The 17,787-nt window shown below is 43.8% G+C and overlaps 1 protein-coding gene across 1 annotated transcript in view; it reads left to right on the top strand.

Moving 5' to 3' along the window:
* adgrg6 (adhesion G protein-coupled receptor G6) overlaps window positions 1–17,787 on the top strand; it is a gene marked incomplete at its 5' end in the record, with an annotated part of 77,947 nt that overhangs the window by 45,803 nt on the left and 14,357 nt on the right. Inside the window, 14 exons of the mRNA XM_071536852.1 lie at window positions 484–548; window positions 671–807; window positions 2,941–3,106; window positions 3,576–3,722; window positions 3,979–4,095; window positions 4,244–4,289; window positions 4,732–4,838; window positions 5,547–5,674; window positions 6,372–6,640; window positions 8,609–8,711; window positions 9,588–9,738; window positions 10,415–10,547; window positions 11,720–11,821; window positions 17,196–17,351. Coding sequence (XP_071392953.1) covers window positions 484–548; window positions 671–807; window positions 2,941–3,106; window positions 3,576–3,722; window positions 3,979–4,095; window positions 4,244–4,289; window positions 4,732–4,838; window positions 5,547–5,674; window positions 6,372–6,640; window positions 8,609–8,711; window positions 9,588–9,738; window positions 10,415–10,547; window positions 11,720–11,821; window positions 17,196–17,351 — 1,827 coding nt within the window. The remainder of the gene's footprint in view (window positions 1–483; window positions 549–670; window positions 808–2,940; window positions 3,107–3,575; window positions 3,723–3,978; window positions 4,096–4,243; window positions 4,290–4,731; window positions 4,839–5,546; window positions 5,675–6,371; window positions 6,641–8,608; window positions 8,712–9,587; window positions 9,739–10,414; window positions 10,548–11,719; window positions 11,822–17,195; window positions 17,352–17,787) is intronic.

Here is a 17,787-nt window from a genome sequence, read left to right on the forward strand (position 1 = left end):
TTATTTTAGGATTACTTTTGTGAAATCATCTTACTGGACTGGCAGTTTCAGGACATTTACTTTGTTCTTGTGTCAAGAGTTTCATCATTGTTTTATGATGATTTCTTGGAAGAAGTCATGAATCAAGTGAAATTTATTGAAAATGTATTGAAACCAGCAGCATCATCTGCCAGTGTAGTGAGATAATTTGACTGAAAATATCACAAAATAAGCTTGATAGGTCTGGAAACAAGTTAAAATCACTAGACAACATGTCATTTATTGCAGTACAGATAGACAGATACTAAAAAAGATAGACAGATACTGTATTATGCTAACTCAGTACTGACAGCAGACTAAATATAACAGACAAATACAGTAGATATACACAGACGCAAGCAGATATTAAGATGTAGAAGAACTTCCTTTGTACTCTATCTTTCATTGTGTGTGTGTGTGTGTGTGTGTGTCCCTGTGTGTGTGTGTGTGTGTGTGTGTGTACAGAGAATGCTGCTGAGGTAGCAGTGCAGCTCGCCGACATCACCAACAACAAGCTGTCCAACGATGAGGTGGGAATCCAAAACTTCTCTCTTCGACTGTACTAAACCACAGAGAAGCCCGACCTGAGACCCTAGAAGACGAAATACATCCTTCCTCGTTTCACCCTTCGTCTCTTTCCTCTCTGTCTTAGGTGACTAAAGTCGTGACGAAGGTGAAGGAGCTGGTGAACGTGGCGAAGATCAACACCACCTTAGCCTCCACCGTGGTCACCATCATCTCCAACGTCATGACCAGCTCTGAGACCGCGCTGGCTGCCGCCTCCGAGACGTAGGTCCAAGATGATCTAGAGCAGTGATTCCCAACCTTTTTCATGTCAAGGACCCCTAACTTAGTCCACATTAGGGCCACAGACCCCCCATTTGATGAGATTTTCTCTCTTGGACCCAAATCTGATGAATATTTTTATTGTTAGATATGATTTTAGCCAGAATTCCACAGTGAAACTATGATCAAAATAGTCATTCTTCTACATTCTGTAATTGTTCTAGTAAATGAAATAATTAAGTTTAACAATTCATCAATTTGCTGGGGACCCCCTGGAATGCCCTCAAGGACCCCTGGTGGTCCCCGTACCCCACGTTGAGAACCACTGATCAAGATGTGTGATGTGATCTGTCATGCTGTGTTGCGTTGTGTTGCATTGCATGTTTTTACACTATTCTTATGGTATGTTATGTTTGAGTGTTACGTTAGGTCACATTACTTTGCGTTTTGTTGCATTGCGTTGCATTTTTATGTCTTTATGTTATTATTATTTATTATGTTATTATTATTATTATGTCTTCAGGTTGTCCGTCCGTCCGTCCCATTCTCATGAACGCGATATCTCAGGAACGCCTTCAGGGAATTTCTTCAAATTTTGCACAAACGTCCAATGGGACTCAAGGATGAACTGATTAGAATTTGGTGGTCAAAGGTCAAAGGTCAAGGTCACTGTGACCTCACAAAAGACGTTTTTGGCCATAACCCAAGAATTCATATGCTAATTATGACAAAATTTCACACAAATGTCTAATAGGATAAAATGATGAAGTGATGACATTTTATATCCAAAAGTTCAAAGGTCAACTTCACTGTGACATCATAATGTTTTGCTTACCACTGTAGCTGAGAAAACCATCTTGGGTCATTCTACAAAAACGGTGGAAGTGCTGTCACTTACTTTTGCAGACACCAAAATCCTTTAAGTTGACCTAATAATCACATTAATTATATATGTTCAATAAATAAAGTCTGTCCTTGCAATGATAAAACAAAGTTTATTGGCGGAGGCATACAACCGCGAGGCGGTTATTTCTAGTTTTGCACTATTCTTATGGTATGTTATATTTGAGTGTTACATTATGTCACATTAGGCTACATTGTGCTACACTGCGTTGGGTTACATTACATTTTGTTTCGATATGCTACATTTTGCTTTGTTACGTTGCTATGTTGTTGTTGCGATGTTGGCTGCGTTGCAGTACATTATTACCGTACCTTCTGTTGCTTTGCATTGAGTTACGTTACTGTACATTATGTTCTGTTATGTTGGAATTTTATTGTTAGGGTAGGCTACCTTTTGTTGCTTTGCCTTGACTTTTGTGACTTCACATTATGTTATGTTATGTTCCATTATTCTTGAATTGCGTTGCATTGTGTTGTGCTGTTACATTACATTACAGTTTTGTTACCTTGCATTATGTTCCATTATTGTTGCATTACATTGCGTTATGTCACATCATGTTACGCTACCTTAACTTACGTTGGAGTTTGGTGACATTGCGTTATGTTACGTTCATCCTGTTGCGCTATTTTCATTCTTCACTTTGCCCTGTGTAGTCAGCTTCTCTTCTCTTCTCTTCTCTTCTCTGCTCTTCTCTGCTCTTCTCTGCTCTTCTCTTCTCTTCTCTTCTCTTCTCTTCTCTTCTCTTCTCTTCTCTTCTCTGCTCTTCTCTGCTCTGCTCTTCTCTTCTCTTCTCTGCTCTGCTCTGCTCTTCTCTTCTCTTCTCTTCTCTGCTCTTCTCTTCTCTGCTCTGCTCTTCTCTTCTCTTCTCTGCTCTGCTCTTCTCTTCTCTTCTCTTCTCTTCTCTTCTCTTCTCTGCTCTTCTCTTCTCTTCTCTGCTGTTCTCTGCTCTTCTCTTCTCTGCTCTTCTCTTCTCTTCTCTTCTCTGCTCTTCTCTTCTCTTCTCTGCTCTTCTCTTCTCTGCTCTGCTCTTCTCTTCTCTTCTCTTCTCTTCTCTTCTCTTCTCTGCTCTGCTCTTCTCTTCTCTTCTCTGCTCTTCTCTTCTCTGCTCTGCTCTTCTCTTCTCTTCTCTTCTCTCCTCTTCTCTCCCCCTCATCTCTCATGTCTTTATTTTTAAACTCTCTCTCTCTCTCTCTCTCTCTCTCTCTCTCTCTCTCTCTCTATCTCTCTCTCAGAGCTCTGAAGACAGTGGATGAGCTGGTCCAGAAGATAGAGTTCGAGGGCCCGTCGGTCAGCATCACCTCCAGGCACCTGGCCTTGGGGATATCGGCCCTCAACACCACCATGTTCAACGGGACTTCCTTCAGCGCCTTCATCTCTCCTAACACCACCGACCCACAGGTACACTCTGACAACCAACGGTTCATCAGGGTTTTTTTTCTAAGATCCAAAGGGATCCTTGGGGCACCTTAGGTTTCCTCACAAGGAAACATGTCCCTGAAGGGTTCTTTGAAGTAAGTTCATCACTTCATAAAGGGGTTCTTCAAGTAACCTTTTGAAGCATCTCCATAGTTGCAATTTGAAGAATCCCTAAAGGTTATCCTTTTCAGAGTTTAGTTTGAGTATTGAGTCTTCTGAGTCATAATTACCTCCCTTACCCTCTTCTATACTTCCCTCTCCTCTTTTATCCCATCTGTTCCCCTATCCTACACTCTCCCTTTTCTCCTCCCATCTCTCATCACTCCTCTCCTCTCCCTTCCTTTCCTCTTACTTTGTCCCCTCTCCCTTGCCTTATTTCCTTCTTCTTCACTCCCCTCTCTCCCTCCTCTCTTCTCCTCTCCTCTCCTCTTGTCTCCTCTCCTCTCCTCAGATTCATTTTGAATCAGAGAGAGCCAACCCTCTGGCCCAGGTGACTCTTCCAGCCACTCTGCTGTCCAACCTCACCCTGACCGAGGCGGACAGATCCACCATCTCCAGGATCAACTTCATGTTCTTCAGCAAAACCAACCTCTTCCAGGTCAGTTGCCCTTGAGCAAGGCGCCTCGCATCCATCTGCTGCAGTAGAGCTGTTCAGCAGAAGACTGTAGTTCCCAGGTGTGAATGTGTGGTACTTTATAATTGTGAAGCTGATTGTTGCTGGAAAAAGGCATACGCACTTAGACTTAGACTTTCCCAGGATAAATAAAGCTAAATACTGAAGAATAACACTCATAAACCATTGCAAAAAGGCTTAGGCTGTTGTTTTTGTTGCTGATGTTGTTGTTGTTTTTCAGAACGAGCAGGACGGTCTGTCTTTAAACAGCTATGTTGTGGCCAGCAGTGTCGGAAACTATTCCATCAGTAGCTTACTGGACCCTGTGGAGATCGAGATAGCTCACCTCTTCTACCAGGTAGGGATGTGAGTGTAAACATGTAAACAAAGCCAGTAGTGGGGCAGCAATCTCAACAGGGGGCGCCATACTGCTGGTTCTGGATTGAGCCTTTATGTGGCTGCAGAAGTGAACTTGATGTTATTCCTTCTTTCTTACTTCCTCTCAGCCTTCCCCGAGTCCAGTTTGTATGTTCTGGGACTTCACCATGAAAAGTAAGTCTCTGTTCACCTCTATCTACTTCTGTTGTAAAACCCAGGGGTTACTCATGGGGAAGTGGTTCTTCTGGGATTTTCCTGTAGTTGCAGTTTGAAAAACCCCTAAAGATTCCTATTATTGTTTTTCTCTTCTATAAAATAACCTTCTGTGGTAAGATACAAGCAGGCATTCCCAAGGCCATTCAACCTGTTAATAACGCACAATTGAAAGCATGTTTGACAAAAAATCAAAATGTTGTATTGGTGATCCAAATGTTGTACTGGTGATATTGGTGTTTTAAATCATTTTAATAGTTTATTCTCAACAGCAAAACCCACTCAAATTTCTTTCATAATGCATGACCAAAACCATCTTTAACAAACAAATTTAAATGCTTTTGGATTGAGCAGGATAACGTACTGTGGTGATTTTAGTGTAATGCATCTCTCTGTCCACTAGATGGTGCTGGAGGCTGGAATAGAGAAGGCTGCAGAGTGGCTCCTGAATCCAACAGCAACAAGACAATCTGCCTCTGTGACCACCTCACACACTTTGGCATCCTCATGGTAAGACCTGTGTGTGTGCGTGCGTGTGTGTGTGTGTGTGTGCATGTACATTTGTGTATCAATCGTACATCTCGTTGATATGCTTACAGTAAGACTTTTGTTTTTTTAAAGATTATTTTTCTGGGCTTTTGCATTTATTATGATAGTTTTTACAGTAGAGATAGACAAGAAAGATTAGGAGAGAGAGAGAGGGAGAGGAGAATGACATGGGAGAAAGGTCCTGGTCCAGATTTGAACCCAGGATGTCACAGTTATGTGATGCGTGCCTTAGACCACTAAGCCACCAGGATGACCCCAGTAAGACTTTTGTAAAAGCTGTCTTAATGATCCAAAATGATTCAATGATTCAAAATGCAGGAACCAGGCTCCTGACAGGCAAAAAAAAGAAGAAGAACTGTATCACTGTTGGTGTCCCTTCACTGTCTCCCTGTCAGCTATAGACTTGACTTTAAAATCTTGCTCATTATTTAGAAAGCTCTTTATTATTTAGAAAAAAAAAAGGGTGATTGCTCTAGTGCTTTTACAGCCCCTAGACTGTGGAACAACCTTGCTGAAAGTGTTATGTCAGCAGAACAGCCATTTCTAACAATCAAATAAAGAGCCACTTTTACCTTGAAGCACGTTGTAACAAAGTGTTTTGTGTCAAAAGCACTATAAAACTAAATTTGGCTTGACTTGCTCCATCCCTCTCTGTCTGTCTCTCTCCAGGACATCTCTGGAGCTGCAGCCCAGATAGATGAGAGGAACACCAGGATCCTGACCTTCATCACCTACATCGGCTGTGGCATCTCCGCCATTTTCTCTGCTGCCACGCTGCTCACTTACATCGCCTTCGAGTGAGTCTGGTCTTTAGCTGCTGCACTGTGTCGTTCATTAAACTCTGTGGTGGGTCACAGCAGCCTGGGGTTAGTTCCCATAGGGTTCCATATGTTTTCAGTTCAAGGATCCCTAAATAATTAAGCATTAAGGCCCCTGTTGGGTAAGATGTTGCCCCAAGGGTTTTCTCCAAGGCATCCACCTCCTCAGGAGATATTTAGTGTTAGATAGGATTTGGTACAGAATTTATACTGTAGGTGGCGAGAGTGAAATCTTTAATCAGAAATTGGTCATTCCTATATTCTGCTCTTTCCTTGGGCTGCCCTCTCGTAAATGGGATAATAATGAAACTTGTAGTATATAGAACAACTTTATTGTTAGACCTAGACCTGGTCTAACAATAAAGTTCAAGTTTTGCTGGAGTTTTGACCTTTTTAGACCTTTTTCCCTTCTCAATGCAACTTGGAAGTAGGTGAAGTTGTGCCAGTAACCCCTACTCTGCTTCTATAATAATGAAACTTAACTCTTCTTTATTGCACTTGGGGACCTCTTGAAGCCTCTGAAGGACCCCCCCCCCCCCCCCCCCCCCCGGACTTCACTTTAGGAACTCCTGAGCTAATGTAGAAGTTTAAATGAAAAAAATGACTAAGCTATACTAAGCTCTCCCTCTTTTCCTCCTTTATTTCTTCCTCCCTCCCCCACTCCCCCCCCTCACAGAAAGCTACGGCGCGACTACCCGTCCAAGATCCTGATGAACCTCAGCACGTCCTTGTTGTTCCTCAACATGGTGTTCCTATTGGACGGCTGGCTGGCCAGTCTGCACACCGATTGGCTGTGCGTGTCAGTGGCCATCTTCCTGCACTACTTCCTGCTGACCTCCTTCACCTGGATGGGGTTGGAGTCCATCCACATGTACATCGCTCTCGTCAAGGTCTTCAACACCTACATACGCCGATACATCCTCAAGTTCTGCATCGGCGGATGGGGTGGGTGGCTGATCGGTTGGTTACAATATGATGCAATACAAAGCAATACGATCTTTACCGATATGATACTGTAATATTTATGTTCCTGAGGCAAGTAAGGCAAGTAAAGGCAAGTAAAAAGCAACAGTGCACATGATGTGTAAGTGAGTGGTTCATTTGTTGGTCACGACAAAGTAAGGTAGGATTTGGTACGGTACGATACGATATGATACGTTATGCTATAGTGCAATATGGTACAGTATGATTCAATATGATACGATATGATATGATACGATTCAATTCGATACGATACGGTACTATGCGGTACGATACTATATGATATGATACAATACAAAGCAACGTATAAACCTGCACTTGTCAACTTTGCACCTAAGTGACAGCAGGAGATAACTGTTTGAGGTACTTCATTACCCAGAAATTATGTGACGTGAAATCAGTCCTCGGACCTAAAATGTCCTCTAATAGCGCTTTTCCACTGCATGGTACCGGCTCAACTCGACTCAACTCTGCTCGCCTTTTTTGGTTTTCCATTGGGCAAGTACCAGGTACCAGGTACCAGGTAATATGGTACCTGGTACCTGGTACTTGCCCAATGGTCGAGGTTCCAAGCGAGCTGAGGCGATACCAAAAGGTGACGTGAAAACACTGCAGAGTACTGATTGGTCAGAGAGAATTGTCATCATTGCGCGACACGGGACATATATGCTAACGTTAGCTACCAGGTTAGCTTACCCTCTTGCGTCGCCTTTGAGCAGCCAGACAGCAGTCTGTTGTCTCACTGCCTTCAGTCTGTTCTGAAATAAAATCTGTAGTCGGCAGTTTCATGCGGCGTCGCTATGACGACCAGTTGTGTGTGTGTGTGTGTGTGTGTGGAGGGGGGGTGGTGGGGCGGGTGGGGGGGCACATTGAGTACTATCTGCAGTGGAAAACCAAGTGGCACTACCAAAAGCGAGTAGAGTCGAGTCGAGGTGAGTTGAGCCATGCGGCCATGCAGTGGAAAAGCGGCTTAAGATAAATGTCTCGTTCTAAGTGGCTGACAGGGGTGGAGATGGTGAAAAAGAAACATTTTGCAGCAGGTTCTACCACTCCATCTTTCTCTGGAGAGAGAGCTTGCTTTGTAGGCGACAGTTTTGCATTTTTCTCCTGATTTTTGATTCATTACTTTCTGTGAGCCGAGAAGTTTTCCCGCCAGTGACTGTACACCCGACACCTGAAATTGATTTGAGCAAATAGAGCAAATCTACACCCTTCTCTGTTGCAGCCCCACTTTGTGATTTGGGCTGATAAGACCAAGCTGCATTTTTACATAAAAATCTTGTCTAGTGCAGCTGTAAGATTTGCCAAGTTTGAATAAAATAAACTATTTTCTCTGATGTGGAGCTTTATTTGTAGGCCAGGGATTTTACACAACACAATAATACTTTAGAGAGCTTTCTGTAACACACTTCCAATTGCAGCCTCTTGCCATTTGGAATTTGTGATTTCAATCTTTTTTTGTATAATTGTGCTAACTGGCAGCGCCCATAATTAGCTTGGCAGTTGAGGCTGAGGTGCAGGTCAAGCAAAATATTCAATGTATTTGATTATTTTGAAGCACTGATGATGGCTTCTAGATGAAACGCGTTCGTTTTTGCCCATAATAAATAAGAAGACTATTGTTCTGTGAGTGCCAGTGTTCTGTTTGTTTTAGGTTTCACTCTCACCACATACAGTGTGGACAGTTCCACATTTCAGTTCTATCATTTGTCTTCAGGGTTTGATTTTCCCACAAAGTAGCATGTGAATGCAACATGGTTTAGCAGCTGACTGGGACCTCCCGGCTGTCAGACAGGTGAAAACAGCCTCCTTCCAACTCCACTGGCAGAAGTAACAACAACTAATACGGGTGTATCTGGGTGGAATACCTCTCATGAGATAGAGTCTGTGTCTCTACTGTGTTTCTTAATTTATTGATCTGTTTTGTTCCAGGTCTCCCTGCGTTGCTGGTTGGAATCGTAGTCGCTGTGGATAAAAACTCTTATGGCAGGCAGGAGTACGGCAGAGGAGAGTCCGGGCAGGGAGCCTCTGAGTTGTAAGTTTCATCAGAATAAGTCAAGACAAGATACATTTATTCTCTCTTTTTAGGAAAACAGATTTGTCTTAATGTACTTGACTGGGCTCAGAGGTACATTGGAAAGCAGAGAGAGTGTTCAGAAACACTTTACCTTTCAATGACCTTTTTCCAGTGTATTTAACTGTGTATTAACCTATGGAAATGTATTGTAAGTATACAATAATACTGTGAAAATAATAATATAATATTAATTATAATGTGGTTACAATGGATGTACAAAGTGCACAAACATTCTAAAACAAAAGCTTACATCAGTGATTCTCAACCTTTTTCATATCAAGGACCCCTAATCTAGTGTACTTTTGGGCCACAGACCCCCATTTGATGAGATTTTGTCTCTCGGACCCAAATCTGAGAATATTTTTATTGTCAGGTATGATTTTGTCCATGACTTCCATGACTGTCTGTATTGTAGGCAGAGAGATGACAGTGACACTATGATCAAAACAGTCATTCTTCTACATTCTCTAATTGTGTTAACTTCTTGTAAATGAAATAATGGTGAAGTTTAACAATTCATCAATTTGCTGGGGAGCCCCTGGAACCCCCTCAAGGGCCCCTGGTGGTCCACGGACCCCACGTTGAGAACCATTGACTTACATATTTGCTTACTCACTTTGTTACCTAATACCTGAGCTATGCTGCCATGTTTGAGTTGTGCTAAATGTTTTGGCAGTCCAAATGTATTCCTTGTTATTCGAGAGTAATTTTTTGTAAGCACTCATTTTATTGTATTACATTGATTCACTTTGTACTTAAGCCGTTGTTATATGTGTGGCTTAGCTGTGTATTTGAGTACTTATCTGTGTTTGTGTGTGTGTCCTCTCTCCCCAGCTGTTGGATCCAGAGCTCGGTGGTCTTCTACACCACCTGCGTCGGCTACTTCTGCCTGGTGTTCCTGATGAACGTGGCCATGTTCATCGTGGTGATGCTGCAGATCTGCGGCCGCAACGGCAAGCGCAGCAACCGCACGCTCCGGGAGGAGGTACGAGTTCAAGATCCTTCATCACATTTCGATTCGTTTAAAGTAATGATCCGGGACATGTTTCATAGAAATTTTCTGCATCGCCAAAAATTATTTTGCCTGATATCAGACAGAATTGTCAACTCGTTACACTCCATTTCCATCTTCAGTCTGACATTGCCTCCGCTCTAACCGATTTCCGTGAAGGAGGGGGATTCGATTTTCCCTAACCAATCACTAGAGACCGACGTATCCGCCTGAATCTAACGTCATTTTAAGTCGACACTGATGCGAAAAAAACATCTCCCCTTTGAATAAATGCCTTCAAAGCAGAGTGCTGTTCGGATTTCAAAGTAATTGGTACTTTTAATGGATTTAGAACAGCCTTGATAGCAGCGTGTATCTTGTCTATAGCGGTCGCCATTGTTGTTATTACTCCTCCTTGGTTCCGGCGCACAGCTTGACAACAGCTTGACAACGGCGTTAGTCCCGCCCGTGGCGCTGATTGGCTAATCGTTAGTCCCCCCCCCGGCGCTCATTGGACCGATCATTTTTCAACCGAGAGACCACTGTTTCATGTCACGATGCCAGACCAGAATCAGCCAACTCGGTGGAGTGGGCGGATTCAAAGGTCTGGACCCAGGCAAAAAATGATTAGGTTCCATAAAGTTTTGTATACTCTTCTAATGTGACTCAGGTTCTACGAAACCTCCGGAGCGTCATCAGCCTCACCTTCCTGCTGGGTATGACCTGGGGCTTCGCTCTGTTCGCCTGGGGCCCGGTCAACCTGGCCTTCATGTACCTCTTCGCCATCTTCAACTCACTACAAGGTAACTAGTCAATGAGTTAGTTACTAAATCAGATAGTTCTCTTTGTCTTGGCAGAGTTAACTTGGCCCATTAGTTAGTTTGTCAGGTATTTAGTTGTATGTGCTCTGATTGTGTTGTGATAGTGATATTGTGGTAAATAAAAAGGTGGTTAAACTAGGACTTCCAGTGCGTGATCCGGAACAACCACCAATATAAACAAAAAATCATGCTTTTTCCGCCTAAAAGATTTCTCTTGGGGGCCTTAAACCTGAAACCAGTCAGAACAACCAGTCATGGAAAGATTTCTGACATTCTTTAGCAACCTACTGAGCAAATACAGAGCTACAGACCTATCTGGAATCTTTTCCAGATATAAATACAGCTGCAACTAGTAAACTGCTTAAGGTTAGCTGCTAAACAATGTTAAGCAGATCAGCGCATGCGAGCAATATTTACCATTTGTATGTGAGGTGAAGTTCATCCACAATCCCAATCAGTTCTTGATACAGTGTAGATGTGGAGCATGTTCTGCCATTTATCATTCAGCGACCAAGGAGCTAGCTGACAGATCAAACGCTTGCCGAAGAAGAGTGAAAACATCTTCTCCTTCAATAAAAGCCTTCAGTGTGGTTCTTTGTTCTTCATTAAAACCTCTCCAATTCTGAAATAACAGAAATTTGGCTTCATCAACAGTCAGCACTGCGTACTTCATTGGCGCCATTGCTGTTTACGTCTCTACTCGCTCTGTTAAAACTCAAGTCTGTCGGTTGTTGTCAGTTTCGCTTATGTCGCCCCCATTGGATCAACCAACACTGTGATTGGTCCGTTGACTTTGCAGCAGGACCCGCCTTAACTCGTATCCACCTATCAGGGAGGGAGGCCAGATGTTTCTCGCAGTGTGATCGACTCACCAGACTCATCTGGCTTGCGAGGCTACCTATAAAGACTTTATCCTCGTTTTATCTTCATCAGTTTGATACTACTTACTATGAAACACAGTGAATTAATGTCGGAAGTATTTATGTCAGCCTAAAAAGATGAGTAAACTCTCTTCTTTGAATAAAAAAGGTGGGTAAACTGAGTTCAGGTGGGTTTGCCATCCACTACATCCCAGACTGTATCATGAGTATTTCCACGACCACAGCTAGAACTTCTACTTTTTACTATATTCTTCTCTTTTCTTTCTCCTTCAGGTCTGTTCATATTTGTCTTCCACTGCGCCTTGAAAGAAAACGTCCAGAAGCAGTGGAGGAGATACCTGTGCTGTGGCCGATTCAGACTGGCGGACAACTCAGGTACCTGTCTGTCTGTTTGTCTGTCTTTCTCTCTAATTTATCTCATTTCACTGTACAGGAGTCCAGTGGACTCCTGTACAGTTCAGATTCAGATTCAGATTCAGATTCCCAAAGCAACAAAAAAAAAAGAGACAGATGCTTTATTAAAACATAAAACCTGAGTCGTCTTGGCTTGCAGCTAATAAAACACGATAAACCGAGTCATCTCTAAAAGACCGGGAAGTGGTCCAGGTGCGATTAGTCTTTATATGAGCTGTACAGCTGCCAATTCATTTGGAGGAAGGCTGCAGTCGGTGTGGTACCTTCATGCTTCTTGATCTACACTGCACTACAGAGGAAAACAGTAGTAGGGTGCAACTGTTGCAGGTTTTTGAAGACTAATACGATACTGATATTTATGGATTGAAGCTCACGATAGACGACATTTTGTGCAGATATTTGACATATATATATATATAATCTTTTTTTTTACCAATTTGACCATTTTAATGCCAAAAAAAAATCCCAAACTCACAAGAAGTCAGTGAATTTTATTCTTGTCAAGGTGGAAAAGCCTCTGAAACAGCATTTAGACCATCATGGGACACTAAAACTCTGCACTGAAACCCAGGATAATAAGAATAAGAATACATATATGCATGAGAATACATATTCGTATATATGTATACATATCTACATATACAACAACACATCCATCATATTGGAGGTAGGCAATATTGGTCTGATATTTAATAAAAAGCCAATATTGCAAAGTGATATACACGTCTAACCCTAAACAGCAGTAACCACTTTTTAATTGCACTGATCAGGAGTAGCGCTCCTAATTTCATTGTATTCTGTTCAATGATAACAAAGGCTTTCTATTCTATTCTATTCTATTTTTATGTATTTTATAGGTCAAAGGTCATGACAAGGGTTTGAACTCGATATCAGTACAAATGGAACCCATAAATGCTATAAAACAAGACTTGTGTACCAACGCTGCCTTTTGAGAAGCATTGAGTATTGAGTATTTTTTCTCAGTTTTACTTCTCATGCAGTCACTCTCATCCACAGACAATCCTTTTTTGTCTGTCATGAAACTGAATGAAACATTAAAATATATCCTTGTTGTCAAGTGTGATCCCGTCCTGCAAATCGCTCAAAAATCTTGTTAGAGTTTTCTCTGTTTCTGTGTGTTGCTGTATAACTGACAGATGAATGATGAAAGGTCTGAATTGACAGATGACTGAAGGAAAGAAGGAGGGAAGAAAGGAATGAGGGAAGGTAGGAAAAAAGCCAGGAATGAAGGTAGACAGGGAACAAATCAAGGAAGAAAGGAAGAATGAAGAGACTGAATGAAGGAAGGAGGAGGGAACAAATTTACTAAGGAAGAACGAGTTGAAGGAAGGAAGGATGGCAGTAAGAGAGGGAGGGTTGGAAGGGAGAGGAGACAGGGAGGGAAGGAAGGAAGGAGAGAATGAATAAATCAAGGCAGGGAGAAAGAAAGGAGAGAGAGAGAGCCAAGGCAGAGCAGAGATAGGGAGTGAGGTTAGGAAGGAAGGACGGAAGAAAGGAAGGATAGGACAAAGGAAGGAATGAAGGAAGAATGGAAATAAGATGGGAGAAAATGAAGGAAGGATAGAAAAATGGATGGAAGGAAAGAAGGAGAGGGTAAGAAGGGAACAAATGAAGGAAAGAGAACAAAGGAAAGAAGGCAATGAAGGAAGGAAGGAAGGAAGGAAGGGAGGAAGGAAGGGAGGAAGGGAGAAAGGAGAGAGGTGGAAAGAGGGAATGAATAGATAAGGGAGGAAAGAATGAGGGAGGGAAGATATGAAATAATAATAATAGTACAGCATGACAAAGGCAAAATACAGGTGAATAAATAAAATCATACAGATAAAAATTCAAAACAAGAAAATAAAATAGAACAAAATAGGTGCAATAAATAAAAAGATAAAACACTAAAAATGAAAGTGTAAATTATCAAAGGGCCTGTTATACTGTTAAGATTTAAAAGCTGATTTTGGCAGCCTGATCTCTGACTGAAGCTGAAATATGAAAATGTCTGCTATGTATCTGTGGGCCAGACCGCACTGTGAATTAAACACTATCAGTAAAATCTCACAGTCAAATCAAAAATGAAACGGCAAACCCAGTTTAGGGAGGAGAGTGAAAGACGATCCTGACTCCTGGATGTGGTTAGGAGTCTAGCAGCTGCAGACAGTAGAGGAAAGTTTGTCTGGGAGCAGAGAGAGAGAGAGAGAGAGAGCTGCAGTGATCTATAGGTGATGAAGGTCTGAGGAAGACGAACTCAGCCAGCCTCTGACCTTCGTCCTCAAAGCAGAGGAGTCAGATGCAGCAGGTTTTCCATTCAGGTGGACAGATTAGCAAGACTAGAATTTATAACCTCTCCTCTCCTCCTCTCCTCTCCTTGTCTCCTCTCCTCCTCTCCTCTCCTTGTCTCCTCTCCTCTCCTCTTCTTGTCTCCTCTCCTCCTCTCCTTTCCTTGTGTCCTCTCCTCCTCTCCTCTCCTCTCCTTTCCTCTCTTCCTCTCCTTGTCTCCTCTCTTCTCCTCCTCTCTCCTCCTCTCCTCTCCTGTCCTGTCCTTGTCTCCTCCTCTCCTCTCCTCTCCTCTCCTCTCCTTGTCTCCTCTCCCCTCTCCTCTCCTCTCCTCTCCTCTCCTCTCCTGTCCTTGTCTCCTCTCCTCTCCTCTCCTCTCCTCTCCTCCTCTCCTCTCCTCTCCTCTCCTCTCCTCTCCTCTCCTCTCCACTCCTTGTCTCCTCTCCTCTCTCCTCTCCTCTCCTCTCCTCTCCTCTCCTCTCCTCTCCTCTCCTCTCCTCTCCTCTCCTCTCCACTCCTTGTCTCCTCTCCTCTCTCCTCTCCTCCTCTCCTCCTCTCCTCTCCTCTCCTCTCCTCTCCTCTCCTCTCCTCTCCTCTCCTCTCCTCTCCTCTCCTCTCCTCTCCACTCCTTGTCTCCTCTCCTCTCTCTTCTCCTCTCCTCTCCTCTCCTCTCCTCTCCTCTCCTTTCCTCTCTTCCTCTCCTTGTCTCCTCTCTTCTCCTCCTCTCTCCTCCTCTCCTCTCCTGTCCTGTCCTTGTCTCCTCCTCTCCTCTCCTCTCCTCTCCTCTCCTCTCCTTGTCTCCTCTCCCCTCTCCTCTCCTCTCCTCTCCTCTCCTCTCCTCTCCTGTCCTTGTCTCCTCTCCTCTCCTCTCCTCTCCTCTCCTCTCCTCTCCTCTCCTCTCCACTCCTTGTCTCCTCTCCTCTCTCCTCTCCTCTCCTCTCCTCTCCTCTCCTCTCCTCTCCTCTCCTCTCCTCTCCACTCCTTGTCTCCTCTCCTCTCTCCTCTCCTCCTCTCCTCCTCTCCTCTCCTCTCCTCTCCTCTCCTCTCCTCTCCTCTCCTCTCCTCTCCTCTCCTCTCCTCTCCTCTCCACTCCTTGTCTCCTCTCCTCTCTCTTCTCCTCTCCTCTCCTCTCCTCTCCTCTCCTCTCCTTGTCTCCTCTCCTCTCGGGAACAAACCGCTCTCCAGTTATAGTAGTGGGATGATCCTGAAGCAGCCTGAGTGATTGTTGCATTTGGACGACCAAACGCAACAACATCTCACTTATTTTTATTTAATTGGTAGGAAGTTGTGGAACATCTGGCCGGAGGTAGGAAGACAGTTAAGGAAGGGAAGAGAGGATAGGGATGTAGGGAGGGAGGAAACGAATGGATAAGGAAACCAAAGAAGGAACGAAGAAAGAAGGAAGGGAAGGAACGAAGGAAGGGGGATTTAGCAACTGAAGGAAGGAATGAGGATAATGAAGGAAGGAGAGATGGAGGGGAAGGAAGGAAGGAAGGAAGACAGGAGGGAAGGAGAGCAAGAAATCAAATTAAATAGCATAAGTGTTAGCCCAAGGCAAATTTGTCTGTGTGTGTGTGTGTGTGTGTGTGTGTGAGTGTGTGTGTGTGTGTGTGTTTACTCCCTGCTGTGACAGGAAATCCGCCATATAATTTATGTAATCTGAGACTTTAAATGAGGAAATGAGTCGACTTTTGTCGGTCAGTCCGGAGGAGAGATTCATCCCTCAAACATTTGTTAATAAACAACAAAACACAAAACAGCAGGGAGTCAGAGAGGGAGAGAGGGAGGGAGGGAGGGAGAGAGGGAGGGGGGGAGGAGGGAGGGGGGAAAGGGAAGGAAGGAGGAGGGAAGGGGAGGAGGGAGGAGGGAAGAGAAGGAGGGAAGGAATCGGTCAAAGAAGGAGGGAAGGAGAGAGGGAAGGAGTCAGTCAAAGATGAAGGGAAGGAGGGAAGGGAAGGAAGGAGGAGGGAAGGGCCACCCCTTCCCTCCTCCTTCCTTCCCTTCCCTCCTTCCTTCGTTCATTGCCTTCTTTCCTTTGTTCTCTCTTTCCTTCATTTGTTCCCTTCTTACCCTCTCCTTCTTTCCTTCCATCCTTTCTTCTATCCTTCCTTCATTTTCTCCCGTCTTACTTCCATTCTTCCTTCATTCCTTCCTTTGTTCTATCCTTTCTTCCCTCCTTCCTTCCTAACCTCACTCCTTATCTCTGCTCTGCCTTGACTCTCTCTCTCCTTTCTTTCTCTCTCTTTCTTTCTTGACTCATTAATTCTCTCCTTCTTCCCTCCCTCCCTATCTCTCCTCTCCCTTCCATCCCTCCCTCTCTTACTGCCATCCTTCCTACCTTCACTCTCTCTTCCTTAGTAGATTTGTTCCCTTGTCCCTTCCTTCCCTCCTTCCTTCATTCAGTCTCTTCATTCTTCCTTTCTTCCTTGATTTGTTCCCTGTCTACCTTCATTCCTGGCTTTTTTCCTACCTTCCCTCATTCCTTTCTTCCCTCCTTTTTTCCTTCGGGGAGGAGGGTAGGGAAGGAGGGAAGGGATCGGTCAAAGATGGAGAGAAGGAGGGAGGAGAGAAGGAGTCAGTCTGTCAATAAAAGAAGGTGGGAAGGAAAGAGGAAGGAAGGAAGGAAGGAAAGGAGGGAGGGAACGAGTCAGCCAGTCAAAGGAGGAAGGGAAGCTTAGGAGGAAGTGAAGGCGAAAAGAAGGGAGGAAGGAAAGGAGGAAAGGAATGGTTGGCAGGAAGGAAGAAGGGAATGAGGGAGGGAGGAAGGGAAGGAGAGAAGGAGGGAAGGAGGCGGTCGGTCAAAGAGAGAGGGTGGAAGGAGGAGGGAGTGAGGGAGAAAGGTAGGAAGGAGGAAAGGAGGGAGGAAGTGAACGAGCTGCTTTGTGTGTTTTTTCTGTTTCCATGGCGATATTTAATCAGTGTTGATTCACGTGTGGGATTACCGAATATTGAATATTGAAACATTGCTCCATTCATGAGTGGCCATCAATCGATCAGTTATTGATTGATTAATGTGTGTGTGTGTGTGTGTGTGTGTGTGTGTGTGTGTCAGACTGGAGTAAGACGGCCACTAACAACACTAAGAAGGTGAGCTCAGACAACCTGGGAAAGTCGCTCTCCTCCAGCTCCTTCGGATCCAGCACCGCCAACTGGACGTCCAAGGCCAAGGCCACGCTCAACCCCTTCACCAAAAGACACAGCAACACAGGTGACACACACACACACACACACACACACACACACACACACACACGTTCAGATATGCATGTCAAAAAGAGAGCAACATGGAGAGAGAGAGAGGGAGAATTTAGATTTTCTTTGGTGAATCATCTCTCAAGACAGAGAAAAAATAACTAAAAACCTAACAACCCAGCTCTCGCACACACACACACACACACACACACACACACTCACACACATACATACACACACTAGAAACAAGAAGACAAAAGGAGGAGAGAGAGAGAGAGGAGAGAGAGATGGAGAGGAAAAGAAAGAAAGAAAAAAAAAGAGATTAAATGAGATCGTAATGCTTATAGTTTGCTCAGTCTGAAAAAAATGAAAGATTTTCTCCAACTTGATTTGTAGTCCAGGACTTTCTCCACAGCAAAATGTCAACATACCTTTTTTTTTTTTTATCCTTT

Source organism: Centroberyx affinis, unplaced genomic scaffold (assembly GCF_046629955.1).
Source record: "Centroberyx affinis isolate AG114_WGS23_722 - 3 ecotype Tasmania unplaced genomic scaffold, CSIRO-AGI_Caff_v1 ptg002952l_1, whole genome shotgun sequence".
Lineage (NCBI taxonomy): Eukaryota > Metazoa > Chordata > Actinopteri > Beryciformes > Berycidae > Centroberyx > Centroberyx affinis.